The 23,757-nt window shown below is 35.8% G+C and overlaps 1 protein-coding gene across 50 annotated transcripts in view; it reads left to right on the top strand.

The window, feature by feature from the left end:
• Positions 1–23,757, top strand: part of ABI3BP (ABI family member 3 binding protein) — a 180,944-nt gene that overhangs the window by 125,553 nt on the left and 31,634 nt on the right. For 48 of the 50 annotated variants that reach the window (XM_064521187.1, XM_064521321.1, XM_064521286.1 and 45 more), the window contains 13 exons: positions 284–331; positions 904–978; positions 1,646–1,720; positions 3,382–3,456; positions 4,687–4,761; positions 6,530–6,604; positions 7,083–7,157; positions 8,337–8,402; positions 8,664–8,744; positions 14,565–14,660; positions 18,123–18,233; positions 21,202–21,285; positions 22,966–23,034. In XM_064521187.1, the coding sequence (XP_064377257.1) occupies positions 284–331; positions 904–978; positions 1,646–1,720; positions 3,382–3,456; positions 4,687–4,761; positions 6,530–6,604; positions 7,083–7,157; positions 8,337–8,402; positions 8,664–8,744; positions 14,565–14,660; positions 18,123–18,233; positions 21,202–21,285; positions 22,966–23,034 (1,005 nt within the window). The remainder of the gene's footprint in view (positions 1–283; positions 332–903; positions 979–1,645; positions 1,721–3,381; positions 3,457–4,686; positions 4,762–6,529; positions 6,605–7,082; positions 7,158–8,336; positions 8,403–8,663; positions 8,745–14,564; positions 14,661–18,122; positions 18,234–21,201; positions 21,286–22,965; positions 23,035–23,757) is intronic. The other 2 variants (XM_064521106.1, XM_064521165.1) reach the window with 2 other exon arrangements.

Raw genomic sequence — 23,757 nt, 5'->3', positions numbered from 1 at the left:
GCCCTGGTAATGGAATTTGATCCTTAAAAATATTTATAACAGTATATAATTTACATGTTAGTGAACTGCCAAACTCTGTAACTCCTGATGGTTTGGAAGGCATCAGTCAGGTGCTCCTTTAGAATTAATGTATGTTAATTGATTCTACCAATAAATAATTAAAAATAAATAATTACAGTATGCATTCAGATTTGGAAAGAAATCGGTCATATAAAAGGGAGTTTTTCTACCCTTTTGATGATACTTATCATTAATTCTGTGCGTGTTCTTGTTTTTCATGCAGTTTTGGCACCTATAACATTTACAGTTGAAAAACCAAAGGCAACAATAGGTAAAAACATTACCTCGGGCTAGTCATTATTATTTCTTCCCTACTGCTTCTTGGACCAAAGATTATACATTCTTCTTCTGTTTTTCATGTCATCTGTTTGGTTTTTGGTTTTTGTGTTTGTTTGCGTTTTAAACTTACTCAGCTTAATTCTGCTCTGTTCCAGATACTGAAAGATTCTTAGCTGTTTTGTCGTCTTTGCAGAAAATACCTCTTTCATTCTCACACACATTCTAATTTCTTTGATACTTACAGGAGATAAGCATTCATGTATATTGCAGTTATCAGCTCTGAAATACAGATGGAAACATCTCAGCTATGATTGTCTGTGTTCTTTCAGTTTTTGTTGCTTGGCTCCAATTAAGATTTTGCTTACTTGATCACTTCTCCACCCATTTTTTCATTAGTGGCTGTTTATTCCTTTTAAATTCCTGTATTCTGACTTTTGAATTTTGCAGTCACTCATGTAAAAAACTTGTTTCTCCCCCACAGGCACAAGGTATCCAGTGCCTATGCAATAAACCTGACTGATTTCTGAAGAGTATATATCCCTTATAATTGGTCTTTTCTTTCAGCTCCTAAAGAACCGCAACATACTCCCTTTAAACCTAAAGCAGCTCCCATCCCAGATGCTCCCTACAGCAAGCCTGGTAAATTATCTCACCTTTTGTCAAGCTAAGGTTGATAATTTAGCAATTGCTTTCTAGAAAAGGTTCTCAACAGTAAAGCCGCTCTTACTTGTTTACTGTTCTAGCTGAGGAAACCTCAGCACTGTTGCATTTAAGTAATACCTCTGATAGAAACTACAGCAGTTTAAATGTTTTTGGTATTACGCTGGTATTACCAGAAAAACAGATAGTAGTGACCTATATATTCAAATCAATTCTAAAAAGATGTTTACAGCTTGTATTTGAGAAACATGCTTCCATTGTTTCCAGCATGTCTTTGAAGCTCTTATGAGAGAAGCCTCTTAGAGCTGTTGAAGTGCTTTTTTCTTTGTCTCATGTTTTTAGTCAAATTAGACTGAGGAGTCTCTTCTGTTGTATCACAGGGCTGTTCAAATTTGAATACTTGACCAATCTTTTTAAGACAATCAGTGATTTCACTGAAGCTTTCTTTTTTTTAAGTATCTAGATATTAAGAACAGAAATTGGAACTCTCTTGAACATAAATGTCTGAGGGTAAATGCCTGCTGCTGTTTTAAAATGCTCCTTTCTGGTGGATATAGTATGGCGTTGAAGTGTTTTGGAGGGAGGGCAAGGGAAGAGGAAGTGTCTCTTCATTTTTCTGAGGATTTATCCACATTTTTTCCAACAGAAATCATTCTACCCTTCCATGAGCCAGTTACCACTATGATTCCTCATATTCCTGAACGAACAAAGGCAACACTGGGTAATCGTGTATTTCATAAATTATTACTTAATTTTTCCATTCTTGCTAGAGAAGACATTCCTAGAGGGAGTTTATTAAATGATATTAAAAACTAATAAGGAAGTGTTGCTCTTCTTTTAGATACCTGGTTGTGCTTTGGTCTAGGTAAGGATAACAATGCATGTGTGGATTCACTCTTGGAAGTTCATTTCCTTGTTTTCTAGCTGCTCCAGTCAGGAGATGACCCAATTTCTTGAGCTGTTTCATATTTTTCAGTAAAAGGGAATTTTATTTAAAGAACAGATTATGTTTCCTATGAATTCTGCATCTCAGATATAGATACTGTTACACTAATACATTGTGTTGCTTCACTCTTCAAAAAATGGTTTGTGGGGAGTTTGTGTTGAAATGTATTTCTCACAATGGGCTCTGAACCTATTGCATAGTTTTACAGAAGAAAATTGCAAGAAAATGATAAAATCACAACTACAGCATGATGTATATCAAAACAGCCTAGCTATGTGACCCTCCAAATTAAATACCAACTCTTAAAACCATCTTCTCTGTTAACTACTAGTCATTCCTGTTGGGAAAAGTTGCATAAGTAGCTGAAACATTACTCTCAGAATTCTTTCTTCTTAACTTAAATTTCAGATCTGACCCAGATAAGGGTTTCTGAATGAATCCAAGTAGTATTGGCCAATGCTCCAGCAATCTTTGTTAGTAATCAGTTCTCTGTCAGAGCTTTAGAGGCAGACCCTGGCCATGGTTTTCCAAGAATGAAAGGGTATCATTAATGGAATATTGATGACGTATTAATAGCCATGCAATAACCTTTGAACTATGCTTTTTCCCTTTCAGAAATAGGAAAGGAAAAATACTTTTCATCATATTAACAGTTTAATACATATTCCCTTGACACTTACATTAGTATTCTCTTGAGATCTATTTACGTAACTTTGTACACTTTCTGTACCCTGTCTTTCACATCTGGAGCTACGTGCTGCAATATTCATATGCAGAAAATGATTCTTCAGAACATGAGTGATGAAGAATGTACAGACTAGGATAGATTGCAAGAATTTGATTATTGTTTTGTTCTTTTTTGAGGATCTTTTACACTGGTGTGGATCACAGACTTGCAAGTGTTTCCTGTAAATGCTAAAATGCCTTTTCCAGTAAATGATACTGCATGGCAAGAATTATAACTGAAGAGTGGAGATTCCAAGACTGATTAGTTTGCATATAAGACTTAGAAAGTTAATTTATAGATCGTCTGACCTGAAGCGCCCACTGAAAAATAGATACTGTCCTCAGATATTCATATATGGAAGATGTGCAGATGGAGGCCATTACTGCCAATGTTTTTTGTGCCATTACTTTACTGTATGCTGTCTGTGACAGTATTCTTCAGTGTTTCATCCAAAGCTACAAATTTGTATGTAATTTTTGGAAATTCTGTCCACATCAGTCACCATTTAATTTCTTTTTCTTTCTTTGCAGAAATTCCAACTGGTTGATTTTCAACTTTACCCTTACATAATTTGCCTTATTGCAGATCAGATCAAACTTATGTTCCTTGCATACTATGAATACAGTGTGTTGGGTTCTTTGTTTGTTTTCCCTCCAAATAACTTGGCATTTATTGTTTTGTGTGCTGGTTTGTTTTTTTATCTTTTCAGCTCCAACTGAAAAACAGTTCATTCCTACCAAACCAAAAACATCTGCCAAGCCAAGAGTGCCACACACCAAACCTGGTAATGGAGTCATTCCTGTAATTTTGTGTGTTTGTGTTTAATCATTCTTTTCATCTAGCCTCAGTTCTTGCACTTTTCAGGAGCGTTCTTCATAGCTGATTTTGTGCTAAATCAGATGCATTTCACTTAAGTCAGTGAATCCAAAATATTTTAAAACTACACTGAAGATAATAGGAGGATTTTTATTAGGGCATCAGTAAGGATTTTCCTCCTTTCCATTACATATAGCAAATGATGAGTCAAATGTAGTAATTTGAGTCTCGACAAATTTGGGGGATTAGATACACTGAGTCCTCTCTGATCTGGTAATCAGAGTGTGCATTGTCTTGCCAATAAAATGCAACAGAGCTTGTTGAAATGTGCTTGTACGCCTAGCAACTGAAATTGTGACCTATAATAAAACCAAAATAGTTTTTAAATGTTATGTTGTCCTGTGTCTATTCCCATTTTTTGTTATCTAAAGAATATAGAGAAGTTAACAGAAAGGTACTAGCTGATATATCTCTGCCAACAATTGATTTCAAGGTATTTTGCTTCTCTTTTGTTTGAGATATTTTGAAAGTTTTAGAAATAGTGCAAATGCTACTTTGTTTCCATTACAGTTTGACATTCTAAGATTCTTCACATTTTCTCCCTAACAGCGATACATCAAACAACCCCACAACCACATATTACAAAATTTTCTACTACCACTGAGCAGTCAAGGGCAACAATGGGTAAATAAGTTTCCTTAAAGTTAAAATGCAGGTATTTTTCATTTTTCAATGAAAATTTCAATTTTCAGTTGAAAATGAAATTTCTAGAAAACATGCTCTGGTGTGTTACTTTGTGTAACATCATTCCACTGTCCTTCATTCTGCTTACACACATGCATGTCTCCTAATACAGAAGACTCTTAGTTCTATCCTAGAAGTAATGCAGAAATTGCCTACAGCTCATCTCTATTCAGAAGCCTGTGCTTCTCAGTTCTCCAGCCAAATTAAGTGGTCTAATTTTTCATTAAAATTCTTCAGAAGAACAAGAATTGTAGCCACTAACTCAGCTTATCCTTTGACACAGTATTAGAACTTTCTGTGTTTTGGACAATTATTTTGTTCCAGGTTCCAGAAAGCCATGGAATTGTTACTGTCTTTTTTTACAGGCATTTGAGGCATGCACTTTCTGGGCTAAACATGGCTTTGGATTATGATTCCTGAAGAATACAATAATAATCTGTCTCCTTTCTTTCAGCTCCAAAAGAAACACTGCACATTCCTTCCAAACCCAAAACATCTGTCGGGCCAGAAGTACCACAGACTAAACTCGGTAATTTAAAGTTTGCAACTTTAAAAGTGTTATTGTGGCACTGCCTTAGCAATACTTTCTGCTGTCATTCAGTACTGTGGTCATGTGTTATGAATGTTACCTAGAGAGAAATTAGTATCACCAATCAATAGACATTAATGAAATTGAGAGGATGCCTGAGAATTGCATCAATTCTCTCCATGGAGTGCAGAAGTTAAGATGCCTGGGGTTTTTAAGAGTTGCTTGTTTAATTGGTGGGTAGTAGCCATTAAAAACATGAAGAATTTGTTTAATTTTAATAAAAGTATATTGCTATAGCCAGCTTCGCTAAGCTCTTTTCTTCTTGGGGAATTTATTGTCTGAAATAAATGGATAGGATTTTCTTCAACTTCTCAAATACTCTTGAAACTCAGGTTTTGGGATCCTAGTCCAGGAAAAGTCAGATACTAAGAGTAGGTATCTCCTTCCCATCAGTGATTCTTGCAGTAACTACAGTAAATTATAGGTATGCATAGTTATAATGAAGAATGTATGATACTTCACCTTCGCCCTGAATTGTGGTGGTATTCAACTATTTTCATAAAAATTACTAGGTAGAAGGTTACAGCAGAACACAAAAATTATCAGGGAAGGAGTGACAGCATCTCATAAAAAGCAGCTCTGAATTCTTCTTAATCTTTATATAGTGTCCTATATGTATAATATATTTTATGTAAAGTACATTTTATGTATAATATATATAATATAATTAATATTATATATAATATATTGTATTTATTATATAATGTATAATATCTAATATCCTAATATTTTATTTTATTTTTTAGGCAAGTACCATAGGTTGATGAATAGTTTTATCATCCCCTCCATTTTTTTTCTTAGACTTCTAGCCCTTTTTTTTATATAGTAGAAAGAATTTAAGCAGTGACCCTATTCTTTAAAGAACTGTACATATGTTTTACCATGAAAATTTCCTGCTGGACTGCTCAGTTCAGATTTATTTTCTAAAGGATTATTTTGAAAGATCTTCCATGAGTAACCAAACTAGATTTTAGGTCTTATGGAAGAATTAGCTGAATTAGAGCTATTTCCAATCATGTCATTGCAATGAGCAGCAGTTTTGGCTCAAATAAAAATTAGTTTTAGGCAAAGAATTTTAGAAAACAGACCTTAAAGGGTTATCCTTTTCCTAATAAAAGTTGAATCGTTATAATGATGCATGTGCATAAGAAACTATTTTTTGTCAGGAAAGTTCTTCCAAACAAATGGTGCTGTTCAGTCACCATTCTGTGCTAATAAGTAGGTTTCCTTCCACCTTCTGTATTTTGACTTTATTTCTGAAGGAAAAGAGACATATAGTCTATGCCTCTGTCTGCCAAGCCCTCCGTTTCCTACAGTAACTTAGAAATCGTTGGCTAAATTTGATCAGATTTGAGTGAGGGAAGGATGCCTTAAAGATTAAAAAAAAAAAAAGTTCACACAAACTTTTAGAAAATCCTGAGAGCAGTTCAAATCAGCGCGCCCAGTTTGGGAAAGGCAGGAGGCCGTCAGAACTGCCCCAAGGCATTTGTGCTGGTTTGGCTGGGGCGCCCAGCAGAGCGCTTGTACCTTCTGGCTGGCAGCACAGAAAGAGCTCCAGACTAATCAGGACACATGCCTGTCTCGTGTCTGTACAAGTTGTCTTAGCAGATGTGTAGATAGGATTTCAGGAAACAAAGGACACAGATCCTTAATGGAATCTAACTTCTTTAACTTCACTTCTCACACAACAGTGTTTCATTTCTCATAGCTCCAAGGACGACACACCTGGGATCAATTAACCTTATAACGGTTCATGTTGTTGATGGGTCCAAAATGACTTTGGGTAATGAAAATATTTTGTCAGATTATTTTTCATAAAGCTTTTCTTCCTCTGCTTTTGCAATATGACTGTAGTTACCTTTTAATGAACAGAAAGACCTGAAGTGTTTCTTTAGCGCTTGTCATTTGTTAGTCACATTGCAGCGCATGTACACAATGTTGCTCTTTCTAATTTTCCAGCTGTTTTGTTTGTAATTCTTTGTAGAAATAAATATTTCATGCACAGGGCTGAGCAGTCATCTAAAAACGCAATAACTGATTATCTTTTCTTCTTTTGTCTGACTCGCTAATGATGTGTGTCTTCTCAGTCTTGAGAAGTCTAGTCTCTTATCTGTATCATGATTTTCCACCAGGTTTCTAGCACTGACTCTTTTTGTATATGGTCTGCACAAAGACAGTTTGAATTTCTTGTCTACCTAATGTGTCTGATACTTAAAAAGTAATCCTTTGCATTTGATAAGCGATAATATCTTCACTTTCAGTTCCCAATGAAACATACCAGCTCTCACCCAAGACCAAGAGTGCTCTAGCGACTGAAATTCCCCAGTTGAAAACAGGTAATTGGCATGATTTTCTTAATTTAGTGTTTGGAGAGTCTATAGGTGTGAAGTAGAATCAGTACAATTTATGGTTTCATGGTCTGTTCATGAGTACATTTAAAACAATGTGAAATATATAACATGAAAATTCATTTTTCCCCTCATGGAATGTTTCTATATATTCCATTGCTCTGAAACCAAAGACTACTCATTATCACCTCACAAATGATACAAAGCTTTTAAACAGGATTATTGCTGTCTGTTTTGGTTCTCAGATGTATAGTGTTACAAACATAAATGTAACTGGCTTCCACCTTTTTCTTTCAAATACTAAATCTAAATCTGTAAAGCTTTTCCCAAATATAAATGTTAAAAATAGGTAATATATTTTTCCCCGCATAAATCTTTTCTCTGACACTTCAGATGGGGAAATTGTTCTTTTGAAGTTCTGCTGGATTGTATGATATTGCTAGAATGGTTATTGGTTTCAAATATGAAATAACTAGTTGTATTTATGGAAAGAAGTGCTGAGTTAGAAGCCCGTAATTTGGCTTGCGATGGCAGTGACTACTTCTTAGTATTTTCAGCTTTCAATGTGATTCACACAGGTACTGCAACACTTAAAATATCAAAATTATTTGGCAAGTCAAAAGCAACACTAAGTAAAGGCTGAAGGCGTCTAATTTTAACCTTGATGCTGACACTACATTTCAGCAGCTTGTACTGTGTCTGCATTGAATGCTTCCAGTTGTTTGCTCAGCAATGTTTTAATGTTTTATGTTTTTATCTGACTATTTGATTTTTTGGGGTTCAGTTTGGTGTTTTATTTTGAGGTTTTTTGTTTGTTTGTTTGTTTGTTTGTTTTTACAGACCCTAATTAAATGTCTTAAGGCCATGGATACCTTGCAGAGCTAACTCTGTATCCATATACAGTTGGGTAACTGGCTGTTAATATTTTTTACCTTTTCCTAAACCTAAACATGAATGTAACTGGTCAGCCTGCATGATGATTGGAGTCATCTGACCACTAAAGAAACTAGCATTTTCAGCGTGCATTTTGGATTAGAACTCATGGAATTCTCATGTGTCCATTTTGCTGTTTCGCATTGATGCATGGACTTTTTTTGTGGCAAATTACACTGCATTATTGATGTTCCTTTTATGCATAGTATTTAAACTAAATTTTATTTCTTTCAGCACCACATAAAATACGCCTCACTTCTGCGAGACCAAAGCCATCTGATAAATTACAGACCAGACCTGGTAATAATTGATTATTCAATTTGGGTTGGGGGGGAGTTAATTTACTTTTCTGTTTAATTATTTTCACCTATTTTTAGTGGACTTTTAAGTATTGCTGGTATTTTTCTGTTTTTCTTTCAATTAAGCAGTCTACAGATACAGCCTTTCCAAATTAGGAAAAAAAGAATTGTATGTATCATCAGAATAACTTACTTTTTCTTCTCTAATATAGAATTGTTGGTACTGCATATATAACTCTTTTTTTTCTTTCTTTCCTTGCAGCTGTTAGTAGAACCACACTAGCGCCAGCTAGAACAAAAACTCTTGGACTGCCAAAATGGATTGTGCCAGCAACAGGTAGAGGTGAGGTAGTTTTTTAACTTACCACTGAAAAGGCAGGAATATTGCTTCCTCAAATTACCTTAAGCTCTTCAAAATATTTCATTGTATTTGTTTGACCATAGAAGTTAATTGCTCAGGGTACTGTATGTAATTACTGTTACTGGTCATGCTATATAATTCTTTAGTGCATGCCCACTCTGGTTAAAATTCATTTTATAAACCATGTATTTGTAGTTGGTGTGGCTTCAAATTAAGCTGATTAGATGCTAGCAGGAAACACAGCTTTTTTAATTATGTAGGGAGTGTTCTGAAAAACAAACATCATACTGCTCTATGTAAATTTTGTGTCACAAAAAATGGAATGCTTTGCCAGAACTGCTCCTATATATACAGCATGTTGTGATACTGTTTAAGCCATGATACTCGGCTTATTTAATGTTTTTCTGACTGCTGAGGGCCTAAGAGAGGATTGATGCTACCATTGTACTAGGTTGTGTATGAATGCAGAAGAAATCAAATCAGTTTTAGACAGTTAGCCCTGTTGTTAGTATCGTAGAATAATAAAACATATCTGTTGGGCTACATGACAGAGCTGTGCCTGATTAGTAACTGTAATATACCAGGTTCACAAGCAAGCTCCCTGAGTCTAGTGCTGATTACTAACACCATGATGTTTTTTTGATTATGATTGCTTCTGAAATAAAACACGAACAGAATCTAAGCTGTAATGCTAGCTAGACCCAACTAACTTCCTCGCATTTGAACTGATACTCTGTGTAAAGTTTTACCTAGTATCTGCAGTGAACATGAATCAATATTGACAGAAAAACTATGTATATATAAGTGCATGGTCAGGTGAATAAACAGGATAGATTTCCCCAACCCTATTACCAGCACTTTGTTTTGGGTCTACGGGTAAATAATTCCAATTTCAAACACTGTCAACTCTGCTTCTATTTGAAAAGCTGGTGCATAGCTTTTTGTTTGTTGTTGTAAAGTGCTGATACTGGCACTCAATCACTGTAAACTTGCAAATTATTACATGACTGCTATTCGCTGATGTTTTTCAGATGGTAAGTCCAGAATAATGTACTGAAAAAAAATTTTGAACATAGTTACCAAATTATTGTTTAAGTCCAAGTCAGAGGGCTTGGTGAGAAAGCCTTGAACCCAGGTATCTTGCTAGTTCTGCAAGTGCTGTGTTCCTGTGGGGCATACTCATATGGAGACTATCAGATGCTTGGATACTTTCAGCACTGAGAAGGTCAGAAAGGGTGAGAACTGTAATTTTAATTTACACGTTTTTACACGCTTGCGCAGTTATCATATATCCCTAACTGCAAAGATTTATTCAAAATACTGTCTTGCTGGAATGAAAAAGATCACTTACCCTTTTTCAATTTTACTTGATTCTTCTGAGCAATCAAAATAATAATGTCGGTGCTAATCCATATCAATATCCATATTTTTATTTTATACAGCATTCATTTATTATGTCAAAATAAGTACTGATTTTTTTATACAACTATAAATTTACCAAATACAGAATTTGTAATTCTTCATCAATAATGCAAGTTTAAAATAATAACCATATGCAAATTAAGCTTTTGGTCCTTCACCCACTACTACCAACAGTGCTGCTGTCCTATGCTACTGCTACTTTAATGTGTGCTAGTCAGGTTAGAATAACCTGAGTACAGTATCATCTACTCTACACATACCTTTTTTTTAGCTCTATAGTGTTTCCATAGACTAGGATTTCTAAAGTAGCTTTGGTAATTTAATACCCATTGTTGACTTTATGATTTGGGCTACTCATTCCTGTAGATAATTTTGAAAAGCCCACCATATTTTAAGTTTAACAGCAAGACCTGTGAAGAGACAATTTTTGTATATTTAAATTTGACTAAAAATAGTATGTTCAGAACATGACACACTCTTCTGTATTACGTAGAAGGTGATGTCTTCATTGGAGGTAGTGCTCTTTGACCTTCCTAGTCCTTCTAGGAAATCAAATGAGCCCATCCATTTCCAGGACATGAGAGAGTTACAGTATTAAATGATCAATGGCTGTAGTAGTGGGTGAGGAGATTTTGTTATTCACTTGTGTTGTCAGTCTGCTTATAAGTGAGCTTTTTAATATCTGATTACTGAAATGGGTAATGAATGACCAATATGTATACTGTTCTCCAGCAATAGGTAACTTTTGAAATCACATTGTGAAACTGGGCGTGCGTACTTGTAATTGTGTTAGACACAAGGTACACTTTACAACGTGTTTCTGTTCTCACATACAGCAGTATCTTGGCAGTTTTAGATTAAAAAAAAAGAAAGAAAGAACATATGCTAACTAAATCCGTGGTATAAATGTAGTAATAGACATTTAAATTGCTTTAAATGTAGTTTATTGTGCTTAATGCTATTGTAGGTGACTGCTGAAGTACTGTTTAAGCAATCTCATTGTGGCAAATGTAATGTCTGTATCTGCAAGGCTGCCTGTGCTCACATAAACCAGTTTGCACAGCAGAGAATTCAGGTATTTAAGTGTAGCAAAATCTTATATATCCCTTCCCAGCAGTATGTAATTACATATGGCAAATAGAATCCCTCAGTCTACAGAAGAGACTTAGAAAAGAGGAGGATTCCACTAACCTGGAGCCCTAAACATTACCAGCTGAGGAAAGGCAAAGGAGTTTGTTCTTCAGTAGATGGTATCTTCGAGAAATTAGAAAATTTTAAGATACCAGGGAAACTGGGGGGGCGGGGCAGGCAGGTAGGTAGTTTGTTTATTCTATTTTGAAAATAGTACATTACTCTGTGCTTAGCTGCCAGATCTCTAAGCTGATCAGAATCCTTAACTGGACTGTAAGGAGCTGTGTTTTCAGGCTTCCCTTCAGACATTACATCATTTTTTCTCTCTCTGAAGAAGAGTACTTTTACTGATGAGCCATGGCTACTCTGTCATTTTAAGACCAGTTTGGTTTTTTTGCTTCCTTGCTTTGCGGGTAGTGATGTTGACTATGCTCCAGTTCTTCTTCCTCATTGTGCTCATTAGCATCAGTGCAAAGATATTTCACCCCATGCAGAGCGTGCTTGGCAGCTGCAGGACCCAGATGCTAAGCTGCGGAATTTGTTTTTTCCAGCAGCAGCACACAGGTTTGTGGCTGGTTTCCTGGCAGGCTTTTCAGTCTCCTGGCTAGTGTGCTGTTAGCTGAAGTGCCAGGTGGTAAACTTGACTGTGAGAAAGGGTAGGGGCTGCATCCTCTTGACTAATTTTTTCTTTTAGTTTTCTATCATGTTTTAGGGCATATTTTTCAGAATTTCATTTTATTTGGATGACTTTTCTTATTTGTCTTAGTATACATAACTTATGTTATCATCCCCAATGAATGTTTGATTTAATCTTAACCATTTGAAAACTGTTCCTGATCTGCTAAACTTCCAGGCAATCTACTATTCAGCAACATTTCCATTTCCCCTGTGAGTCAGATAGCTGGTTTCCGCATAACAGACCTCAACTTTATATTCTGCATTCTTTTTAATTTTAAAACTGTGGATGTGTAACCAAGTTCTAGGGGAACTCAAACATGAGGTATTTCAAATTGTCTTATCACGGGTGGCTTTTCCAATTCCTCCATGAAAATGATCTAACCCTTTAATGGTATTCTTGCTTTTAAGGGTGCAGTGGTTAGTTTTAAGGTGTTCCAGACTCCATGAATAATTCCAGGAAAAAAGATGAAAGGAAAGAAAGCATAAACACACATGCAAGTAATACATCTATTCTTAGTTCTGTTAAAAGTTTGGATGAACATGATGAGATGAAATGCTTATAATAAACCAGTTACATTAGTAGGCATTAAGCAAATGCTATGATAAACAGAGCAAGCTGTTTAATAGTGCACATACCTTGTCTGTAAACACAAGCAAACTTTTATGTGGCTTTAAAGTGCATGGAATCATTCAGAGAAGAGATTTTTGTCAACAGGCAAGTGTTGTGGCTTGATCAGCTTTATCCTTGAAGCTTAGACTTTGTTTTCACTACTGTTTCACTAATGGAAGTGCAAGTTTCTGCAAAAGATTAGTTTTCCTATCTGGAATGTGTACAACGTCTTGTTCATTGTTGTCTGATACAGCTCAGAAAAGATTGTGATTCTAAACTAGATTGTAAGGATCAAGATAGAGACAGGCTTTTCTCCAGACATTGTAAGACGCAAAACAAAATTAGACTTGTAATATATATTTGGGTGATTTAGTCAGTGTGCTGCTGTATTTTGTTGATGTATTTATTGTGGAATGAAATCAAGAAACTAAATATACTTCAGGTATAACCCATGGTGTACAAGATGAGTTTTCTTATTAAAGCTGATGCTGATCTTCTCATGCATCTTCTTCCTTGAACACCATTCATGTGAGACATTGATTAGCCCTCTGGTTCTTTCCATATCTGAAGATCTAATTAAGCACTTTAAATGTCTGAAGACAAATTGCAGTTATATCAAAACCATGCATTTGAAAAAGATGTGTTTGGAAATCTTGGTTGCAGGGACCAAGGGACCTGTGTCCTGTTCCCAGCTTATTACAAGTATCATTATGTTAATCTTTAGCAAATGAGTAAATGCTTCTATACTGTTATTTTCCCCTGTGAGAATAGAAGTACTCAGACTCGATCATGTTTTAGAGAGTGCAGAGTTTCAGCCCAGTCTCCTTTTGAGTATAGCGCCACTGGATTCATAACATATTCATAGTAAGAATGGCCAAATATTAAAATAATTGAAAAATAATCTGCTTTATGCTGTTGAAATACTAGTGTAATCTCAAAGCAAGATGAGCACTAGGTTATAAAATCTATGAAATCTTTGGTTGAAACATTTAGATCAGGTTGGAATAGGCTCAGAATTTGATAATTAATTTGATCCTCAGGGTTTTTTTAAATTAATATAGAAACTTTCTGGGTTATTTTTCATGTCATGAAGATTAGCTATTCAGTATTCTGACTGGATAGTCTCTCCCTCTCCCCCAAAACAGTAAATTTGCAAAGAGTGAAGCAGGAGTCTGTTGTGATAAGCTGTTTTTTGAAGTAGTGAATTGAACAGGGTTGGAGCAAGGGTTAATTTTCCACAAACATGATGGAATCACAATGCACCTTCTCAGTCTACTACATATAGAGTTTTTACAAAGTAAGTATACTTACTTGTATAGGGAAAGTATATTAATTTAACAGTTTGGCCGTCCTATAAATGTCAGTATGTGAAACAGTTGTTCTGGACCAGGAATAGTTGTGTTGATCTTTTTAATGCCGTGTACTTTTTTTTTTTTTTAAATGTGTTTATATTACTTTTAAGTAGGACATTCCTTTATATACAAACTAATTTTTTTTCCACACTTTGTCTCTACTCGTCCATGTATGGTATATGTTTGGTTCAGAATTGCTTTAGCCATTCAATATTGAAGATAACCAAAGGTCTTATTCTGGGGGGGAAAGAAGAACTTAGAATCAACAGGGACTTTATTCTGTGCACTGAAAAAATAAATCGTTCTCTGTATTTGCCTTCCCACAAATAATCTTCATCTCACTTAATCCTGTTCATTTTCCCTTTCTAAACATACCTTTTCCAAGGAATGTTTAAAATTAAAGTGCAGACACTTTAGACCAAGACCATTTTCTTCTTATTGGAACAGGAAGATTATGGATATAGTTAGGACTTCAGTAAAAATGTAGATGGCCATATACGTGAGTTTTGCACTTCATGTTAGCTGGAATTTGAATATCAACTGTACAGAAGTATTCCGTTACTTGTTCCTACCATGTAGATATTTATTTATTTCCCTTTAATTTCACAGATGATGTATATACACCTGAGGATATCGTCAAACTAATTGGCGTGGATGTAGAAAAACCTATGGAATATAGTGATACATGGGAAAAAATGTTTTCTGGTAAGGTTAATAAAGAAGACATTATGACAATTCTTAATAGTTACGGAAAATAAAAGCATTGCCTTTGCTACATGAAAACACCTCCACTGAAGAAAATGTAATAATTCATGGCCATCCTCATCAGTACACATTCTCCTGACTTCAATATGCTACTAAAAAAGATAAAAATCAGAATATTTCGTGGTCACTGGTTCATATGCAGCATATAGTAGTGATTAAAAATTACCACCACCAGTATTTGTTGTGTTCTCATGGGCAAACAGCCACATTACTGTAAGCACTGATTTTTTTCACACTTGCAGTTTCTAGATAGCAAGGGAAGAATACATAACTAAATAGTCCTCCTGCTTATAAGATTGATTTGTTGAATTGTTAGGATTGTTAGGAAAATTAGAATGTTAAGATTGAGGTGAAATAACAAGTTGGTGTGTATAAGATTATGGTTTGTCTTCATGTGCCTGCCAGGCTTTCGAGTTTTATAGCTCTTGCAAGTCTTTCAGTCGTATTTTCAACACAATCAAAATACTTGTACTGAAGAACATCCTCCCAGATAAGCCTCCAAGAACAGGCTTTTTGTGTTTCACTAACTGTTTTCCAGTTGTCTTCTAAGAAATTCTGTTTCAACTGAAGACTTGTAGTATATAGTGTATGTTTGCATACTAGTGTGTACGTGCATACACAAACATACATAGAAACATGTACACAGCTTTATATGTAGAGAATTTCTTTGCTTCATTTGCATGACCAAGACCAGAGCTTGTCTTTAGCTGTGCTTTTTACTGGCATTCAAAAAGACTAAAAAATAAAAAAGTCTTTTTGATTTTTCCCTTGAATTTATTTTTCTGCTGCAGCTTCTGTTTTAGTCAGGTCTGCCTTTGAAAATACATTATTAGACTTAAAAGCACACTTACAAAGATAGGCCTCTTACTGAATTGTAAACTGTCGTTTGTTCCGAATCGCTACTGAATTTTCTAACTTAGCAGCACAAAGACAACAGCCTAGGTTGACAGCTGAGTTCTGATGTTTCATCTTTCAAAGTTTAATAAATCTTAAGATTGTACTTAGCAAAGATTAAGTCTGGTGTGATATACTATTAGTAGTAGCTGGATCCAGACTGTAAATGGAAGTCAAGGATGGCTCTGTTTTTTTTTGATTACTGAATGTCAGACAGTGGTGTGTACTTAAGTAAATCCAGCCTGTGATTTGCAGAGGTTGGAAAAATTTTTATGCACGTGGATTTCAAGGAACATCTACATCTGCTTTTACTTATCCTATGACACTAGATGTTTAAAGTCAAGATTTTAGAGCTTTGAAGTAAGCCAATACCTTGGACTCTAGTCATAATAGACAGTTGGGCATGGTTGTGAAATTAGCTACTACTGTTTCATAATTTTCTCGTATAGTTTCATAATCTCAGCTCTCTTCATGAGGCCTTAATATGCATATCAAAATTCAGAATTAATCAGACATTTGTGTAAGATAATCAGTACTTGACCTTGTTTTTAAATATATTTTATATTTTTATTGTTGTGTTCTCATGGGCACAACAATATAAATACACAACAGTCTGAAACGCTGTGGCATTTATGCCTGTTATGAGATACAAAAAAGATATGTTAGCACACAGAGGAATTAACCTTGACATGTTAGGAGTCTAATCCAAGTGGCTGTGCACCATCCTTTTGTGTGCAGTGTGGCAGAGTCAAGGAAATACATTCCCTGTCCACAAAGAATGACTGAGAGTAAACAAATGCTAGTAGTTTGCCCTGCAGCTATCCTAGTAAGAAGCTAGACTATCACAAAATCCCTAAATTCTTCAGCTTACAAATTCCATCTCTACACATGGTTAATTAGATTTGGTATCATCATAGACCATCTCCCAAACTATTGCAGAAGCAGTAGAAGGGAAGGGATTCTTGTTTTTCCAGAGTGCAGGACAGTAGATGCACCTGTGCCACAATCCACTGAACGTGATATTTTGGCTTGCATGTATTATTGTGGTTGTATTGTTCAGATGGTACAGTAGAAACCACTGAAAAGTCAGAGCTTACACATTTTACCCCATAAATACCTCAGACAATTCCATTCCCTAAATATGGCATGGGGGGAGAGAATGCATTGATCATACATGGTACTGTGTAGTAAAATCTAGGATATAATGACTTACAACTACAAAAATTTTAATCCTTCTTCAGGTCTTTAAGCCTTTTTTTATCATCTGCATCTGGGGATTAAAAATTAATATAAAACTTTAAAATGCTATTTTCAAAACTGTTGAATCTTCCTGAAGTAGATAAACAATTGTTTCCTCTCTTGATTTGGGGGATAAACCCATTGTGTTTTATAAGTAACTGCATAAGTCCAAAAGAAAAGAGGAATAGAGGAAGATGGAGATGTTACTGCTTATAAGTTGTAAGCGTTTCTGAAAACGTTTTCCCAAATGAATCTTTGGATCTGCTCCCTTCTCACCCACAGTCACTCTATTCATAGTATAAACTAGGGTCTGATAAATAGGATCTGAAGTACTCTGTGTAGCCAGTAAGTCAGTATCAGGCAACTTGCAGATTTGTTGACACTGGCAGAATTATAAGAATTGTATTACCCTTGAAGATTTTTTCCTGTTAAGTACAGGCAGTCTTCTGTTATATAAACATGTTATATATATCTCTTATTTTTTTTCAAAGGAGAGAAGTGCTAAGGTGAATAGTGGAATAGAAATCCTTTCCTTTGCATTTCCTAGGCATAATATAATGCTTTGTGATTGCCTAGAAAGTAAAGGAAAAGGTTCTGTAAGTATGAATTAACAGATTTAGCCTCTCCTTTCAGACATCACTGTCAAATGACCTTACCAGATAAACTTTAATAGATGTTAGCTGGAGCTGTGCTTTAAATGAGCCTGGCCAGTTGCTTGAGGAGTTTCTGCACAGTAACTGTTTCTAGCCATGTCAGCACATGAACTGACAGTGACTTTTTGGTTTTTCACTTTTGAATGGTATAGGATAACATATCCTTAACTGTAATTTCCCTTTTGCTACGTCTTTTGCTCCAAGCTGGAGGTGACTGGGTTTTTTTGGTTAGAAAGTGCAAAAAATCATGAATTTTGTGAATAGGAAACTGAAAAAGTTTCCAAATACACTGAGGTGGTGTTTATTGCGGGAAGAAGTATCCTGTTTGTCTGTCAAAAAATTACTGTTGACAAAAATCAGCACTTGTCAGACATCCCAAAGAAGCTACATGTTTTCAATGTAAGGTTGGTTTAAAGCTCAGTGGCACACTTTTCCCAAAGAACTTAAGGCAAAAAAATACAGCTCCTTTCAGGTTCTTACTTCACCTCTCTACTTTTGGTATTAAATCAGATATGAAATATTGTTTGAGAAGCTGAAGTAAAGCTTGTAGTAGGTTTCAGATTTTATGTCGTTTGAGGTCGAATAATTAACAACACTGTTTTGTGATGTTATGCAGTAACTACATCACCTGGCCCTCACCGTCCTCCTGTACCTCCTGTCAAGCCCACACAGATGCGAAGAAGACCTCTGCCTCCAAACACAGTGACTGGTAAACCAGGGAGTCCAGGTATCTTGGCCTCTTCAACGTACACATGTTGTGTTGTAAGAGATACTGAACTGCTTAGCTGTACACGGGAGAATTTTGTTGTGTAGGTTCTTGAACCAAATGCGATCTCTGCAGAAGCTGATTTCTGGAACGTGCGTGCCTTATGTCTTTTGTTCTTCATTCACAAATTCTGTTTTTCTTTTGTTTTCTTAACCTGCTTATGTCAAAATCATCCCTAGTAAGGTAGCTGAAAGCAAAATAACATAAAGCACGTCATGACAAGGTTTCCTTTAAGAAGGTCTACCTTAAGAACATTTCATGTCTACTAATAGAATATGCATTTTACTTCATGTGTATGTCAGATGGGAGATATCCAATATCATGCTTCAGTACATATTCACATCTCGTAAGGAGCTGTGGGTATTTCTTAAGGGAATTGTCCCATATATATATGGCACATCCATTAACCACTGCAAATAACTAGAGTTAATAACATCCAGAAGACTAACTGCACTGTGAGATAGAGTGAGCTGAGCATGTGGAAAGAGCAGTTTAGCTTCATTAACATGCTACAATGTTTCTGCTTCTCAGTATCAGTAAAAGGGTACACCAAATCTTTCACATTTCCAATTTTATTTTAATTTGATCTTGAAGCTAATACTCAGTATCCTTACGTATGTTTTGTCTGCATACTAGAATCCATAGGTTAGCATTGTTCCAGATAGTTAGAAACCATCATCTCGTTATGCTTAGCATGAGAGATACTCCTCTCTCCACATTAAGCTCTGTAGAGCACTGGAAATATAAAGGTCTTGGCTCTGCTTTATTTCTTATATCCTTTTTTGGTTTGTTTCATTTGGGGCTTTGTGTGCTATTAAGGCAGGGAGTTGTAAATTTTTTCTGCATACTCTTGAGAGCAAAGGCTGCCTTTCTGTTTGAGTACTGCAAGAGAATACAGCTCCTTTTATCCTCTCCCTCCTTCGCCCATGTACACAAAAGCTGGTCCCTCTCTACTTCTGCAGACATCCTTGTGAGAAAGCTTATTCCAGTGACTAGTCTTCGTGCTGGCTATGTTGGGACCTAAATAAATCTTCAGTATTCTGTGTAGCAGATCAGAAGCAAGAATCTCAAAGCTGGTTGAAACAAGCTGCACATTTACTCAACAGCAGAGCCAAGATAGAAATGTTGTGCCCATGCTTGCTGCTGGCTGGTAGTGTTTCCTTAGTAATAGCAGAAATACAAGGCATGGTCAGTCTTAAGCTGTGGCACACAACAAAATTTGACCTGATACATTTTCTTTTGCTTGTAATTGAGTCTATGCTAATTTTCTCCATTAAGTCTCTACTTCATCTACCAGTGTTTATAAATTTCACCTTTTTTTTTCCCCACACACTAGAGGCCAGTTTATGTGGTAATCTGCAGTTACCATGCCTTCCTAGATATTCAAGATGGAATAAATGGGCTAGATGATTCAGTCCTTCCTTGTGGGGCCAGTTGAAGATTTTCCTTCCTCTGTATTTCCTAGTGTTCTATCCAGCTTAGCTTTAGACATCGGAATTGAGCTTCTACTAGTTCCCCGGAGAGACTGTTCTACAGCCTTAACAGGAAAAATTTGCCTCAATGTTCTTCTTGGAATTTCCCTTTCATAATATTTTATCCCGTTTCTCTTTCTCATTAACACCATGATTAATTTCTTACTTGCATCTTTCTTACTCATCCACTAGATGAGTATTATGGGAAGGTTTATAAGCAGACATTAGAAGTCTCCCGAATGAAGGAAAAAAAAAAAAAGGAAGTAAGACTTGAGTTCCAAAACCTTTGTGAAACAGGACTCAAGTGAGAATCTTAATAAATTTCCACTTTTATTCCTACCTTCCATTTTTGCTTTTGACCTAGTTCCCCAAAGTTCTGCCTGTTCAGTCACCATGTTCTTATGTATAATCTGTGCAGGGAAGGTGACTATATTATGTAGTTTTCAACTTTCTGGGAGTGAGATTTAGTAGTCATGCAGTGGTTGCTTGGGAGTATCTTCAGATTTTGTGTGTGTAGTTCTGGTCTTCTACACCTATTTTGAAAACAGTCAAGATATCCTTTAATATGGATTGTGTATCTCATAGAAACTTGTTTTCATTGTTAGTTGATACTAGCTGACAAATAAAAACAACATCATGTAATCTAAAATTATTTTTAAAATAGATGTTTAATTATGGGAGAGAATGTTGCCTCTGACAATCAGTTTTGTCAAAACTAATGGGGCTTACTACAGAAGAGATCAGTTCAGAAAGAAACCTTTTTCCATGGAGGCATGTAGTGTCATAAACTTTGAAATTGTTGGACTTTATTGCATTTTTCTTATGTTTGTTTGAAGTGCATCTAAAGTTGTTCAGTGGAAGTTCCAAAGACTCCAAAGATGGTTAAAGCGTTAATGTAGACCATAGTTAAGAGCTCTGTGTTTATCAATATCTGTATTCCTCCTCCAGCTTTGCTAATATGCATGCTGTATTGAAAGTGGAAATGAGAGGACCTTAGCTGTATTTGAGTGGAAGAACGCAAGTTTCAGTTGCTGACTTCAGATCTGTCATATATTTTGTGAAGGGATGTTACCTTGGTCATTTGTGTCCCTTCACCAGTCTGCTTAAGATGGTTCCCTGCCTTATAGCCAGGTCATGTCCTGACTGACTGAGGCCTTCAAAGAGAATCTCCAAGTAGCAAAGAATTTTCTTACTAAAAGGAAGAAGAAAGTAATTTAGGCAATAAGGACAAATGTGAACTTTCCTAAATCCAACTGGAAACTGTTGTATATGTATTGATGAAACACGATGTTTCAAATGAAAATACGTGCTTTCCTCCCTAATTCATGGGCCCACTTGCCCCATGAAGTAGCTTTCAGAAATCTGAGTTCTGTTAGAAAATCAAAAAGCTGTTTCACTCCTTTAAATAGTGAATGCCTGGTTGTCACAAGCTCCTCCTTCTCCTGTCATGACTATAGCTAAACCTGCTGGACCAACAACACTTGTGAAGACAGGAGTACCATATAAGACACCAACAGCTTCTGCAACTCCAGATTATTATGGTGAGCGTATTACATATGTGTTTTTCTTTTTTTTACATGAACATTAAGGTTTAATGTTTTCTCTGGCTTCTCTTCCCTAAACTGTATCAATGCACTATGTATTTAATATAAGACGAACTCTGTCTGGGGTGATATGCTTAGTAGGCTTTCAGTACTATTCAGTGGCTACTTTAAATCAGTGAAAGTAGCACATAAGGGACTTCCTTTCCTGGGCATTTCATTCTGCATAGGACATAAATTCCAATCAAATTATTACTTGACAGTCACTGTCAGTGCTCAACATGGTTTTAGTGTTGTATATAGTCACCCAGCTACCTGATTAACCTGCCCGTTATTTAGACAGAAAAAAATGATGTAGTAGCCACATGGTGGTTAGTTGGTAATTAGTCCTCTATAAAATTTAGAGTAAACTACAAGATCTAAATCTCCTCAAAGTGGCATACAGAGAAGGGCTGAGGGGAAGGTGTGCTCTGAATTAATTTTTGAGCCAAAATATGCAGGTTTTGGTATATTGTCAAAAATGATGCTGATGTTAATTTTACTCAATTTATAGTAACATTGAAACTCTTGTCTCTTTATAATGATCTGAATGTACTGTGACCCTTGCTGCTCAATAAAGCAAGCTGAATGCTAGATTTACAAAAATGATTGCTGTGGATTTATGGCGTGTCCCATCCATTGAGGTCTTCTCAAAAGTTCACATGTAGATGCTTCAATTTACTGTTTTGTTTGACCAGAAGATAAAAGTTCAATTAAATGATTACAAAGCTCTTCTTCTTACTCTTCTTCTGAAATATATATGTGCATTTTTCCATCTGTAACAAGCATCTAGGTGCAAGTGACAGATAATTTTTGACAGAAATAATTTTTTTAAAGAATAAAATGGGGCCCGAAATGTGCCAATTGCTAAGTCACATTCAGAGGGAACAGCATGAAGTACTAATATTGCATAATACACTTTTAGGAGCTTGATATGAAAAAGGAGAGAGACATGCAAAATGCTTTTCTTGAACAAAAATACATTATTTTGTCAAATACCTTCAGATTTGCCACATGAATTTGATAATGGATGACTTTGCATTGTAATAGGTCTGAATTCTGTCAGGCAGAGTGTTTATATCTAAGATAAGATTGTGTTCAGTATAATGGCTATTTACCATAACATTGATGTCATGAGCTTTGACTGCTTTAGCACATTTCTATTCATCAATATCTTTGCATTTGGTTTCCTTCAGATTCTGTGAGTTGTATGCTCTGAAGACAGAGTTTGCCATGTCCTTGCCGCTATTTTTGGAGAAGTTCACATGCCAGCATAATAGTGTTATATATATTCTGAGCATGAACCAAGCCCCAAGCTAAACAGTCAGTACAGTGCAAAAAGATTTTAAAAGGTCTAAAGTGCACTTTACATATATTGCATGAATTGAATCCAGCAGCAGTCATGAACTGCATCTTTTGATTATGACTATCTTTATATTAGCGGATAAGTAAAGGATTTATTTAGCACCACAGCCAAAATGGGATCCTTAAAAGGAAAAAACAAATATGGCACCAAAGGTGTACCACAGCGGAGCTTTTCAGGCGATAATATAAAATGCCGCTTGAATTGTGAGATACTGCAATTCTAACACTAAAAATTCACACTTACTGCAAATTGTATTGTAACTTTGTCTCCAACAGTTGATGCAACTGTCTTCAGCTCAAGTCCTACATCAGAAACTGATTCATCAGGCAAACCAAGATACCAAGGTATGACTTTAATAGCTGCAGTATTTGCATTTAGGGGAATATATGAAGACTGACCTGTCTTATATCAGAATTACCTATCTTGTTTGGTTCTTCAAAGGCCAAATCATCATGTCATTCAACTCCATTTCAGTGTCAGGTGAAAGGGCTGTGGTGTGGACCATGAGCATATTCTTGACTAAATTTTACTTAAATTCTCTTCTCTTTCCATCCCTGCTGCCACTACCCGGTTTACAGTTCAGCAGGCAAACATGTTGTGGCTGTTTGTGTGTACCAGCAGTGGTACAGCTGCACACTGTTCACATTCCATCAAACCCATGAAAACATTCCTGTGGGCTTGTAAGCATGCCTGGAGAGATGTTGCCCCCCACACCAGTGAACCTCACCATAGGGAATATCCCATCATACATGCTTCATCCTTCATCCCAAACTGTGCATGTTCAGATACTCTAATAATACGGTAATATATACTAGACTAAATAATAAAGTAGTTATTGTATTGTGGTAATTTAGAGAGATTAGCGAGGTTAGACAACAGGGTGAAGTGGTTTTGGACCAAAAGACTTGTCAGTTTTTATCAATTAGTCTGGTTAAAGATACTACATCTTTGATGGCCCTGTCTTTCTTACAGGAATTTATTATTTACATCTAATAAAAATTTGAATTGTAAAATGAATGTGTTTGTCTTCAGTAATCATCTTTTTCTAATATTGATGCAGAGCGCAA

This window comes from Dromaius novaehollandiae, chromosome 1, assembly GCF_036370855.1.
Source record: "Dromaius novaehollandiae isolate bDroNov1 chromosome 1, bDroNov1.hap1, whole genome shotgun sequence".
Classification (NCBI taxonomy): domain Eukaryota; kingdom Metazoa; phylum Chordata; class Aves; order Casuariiformes; family Dromaiidae; genus Dromaius; species Dromaius novaehollandiae.
This window is presented reverse-complemented; position numbering and strand designations above follow the sequence as displayed.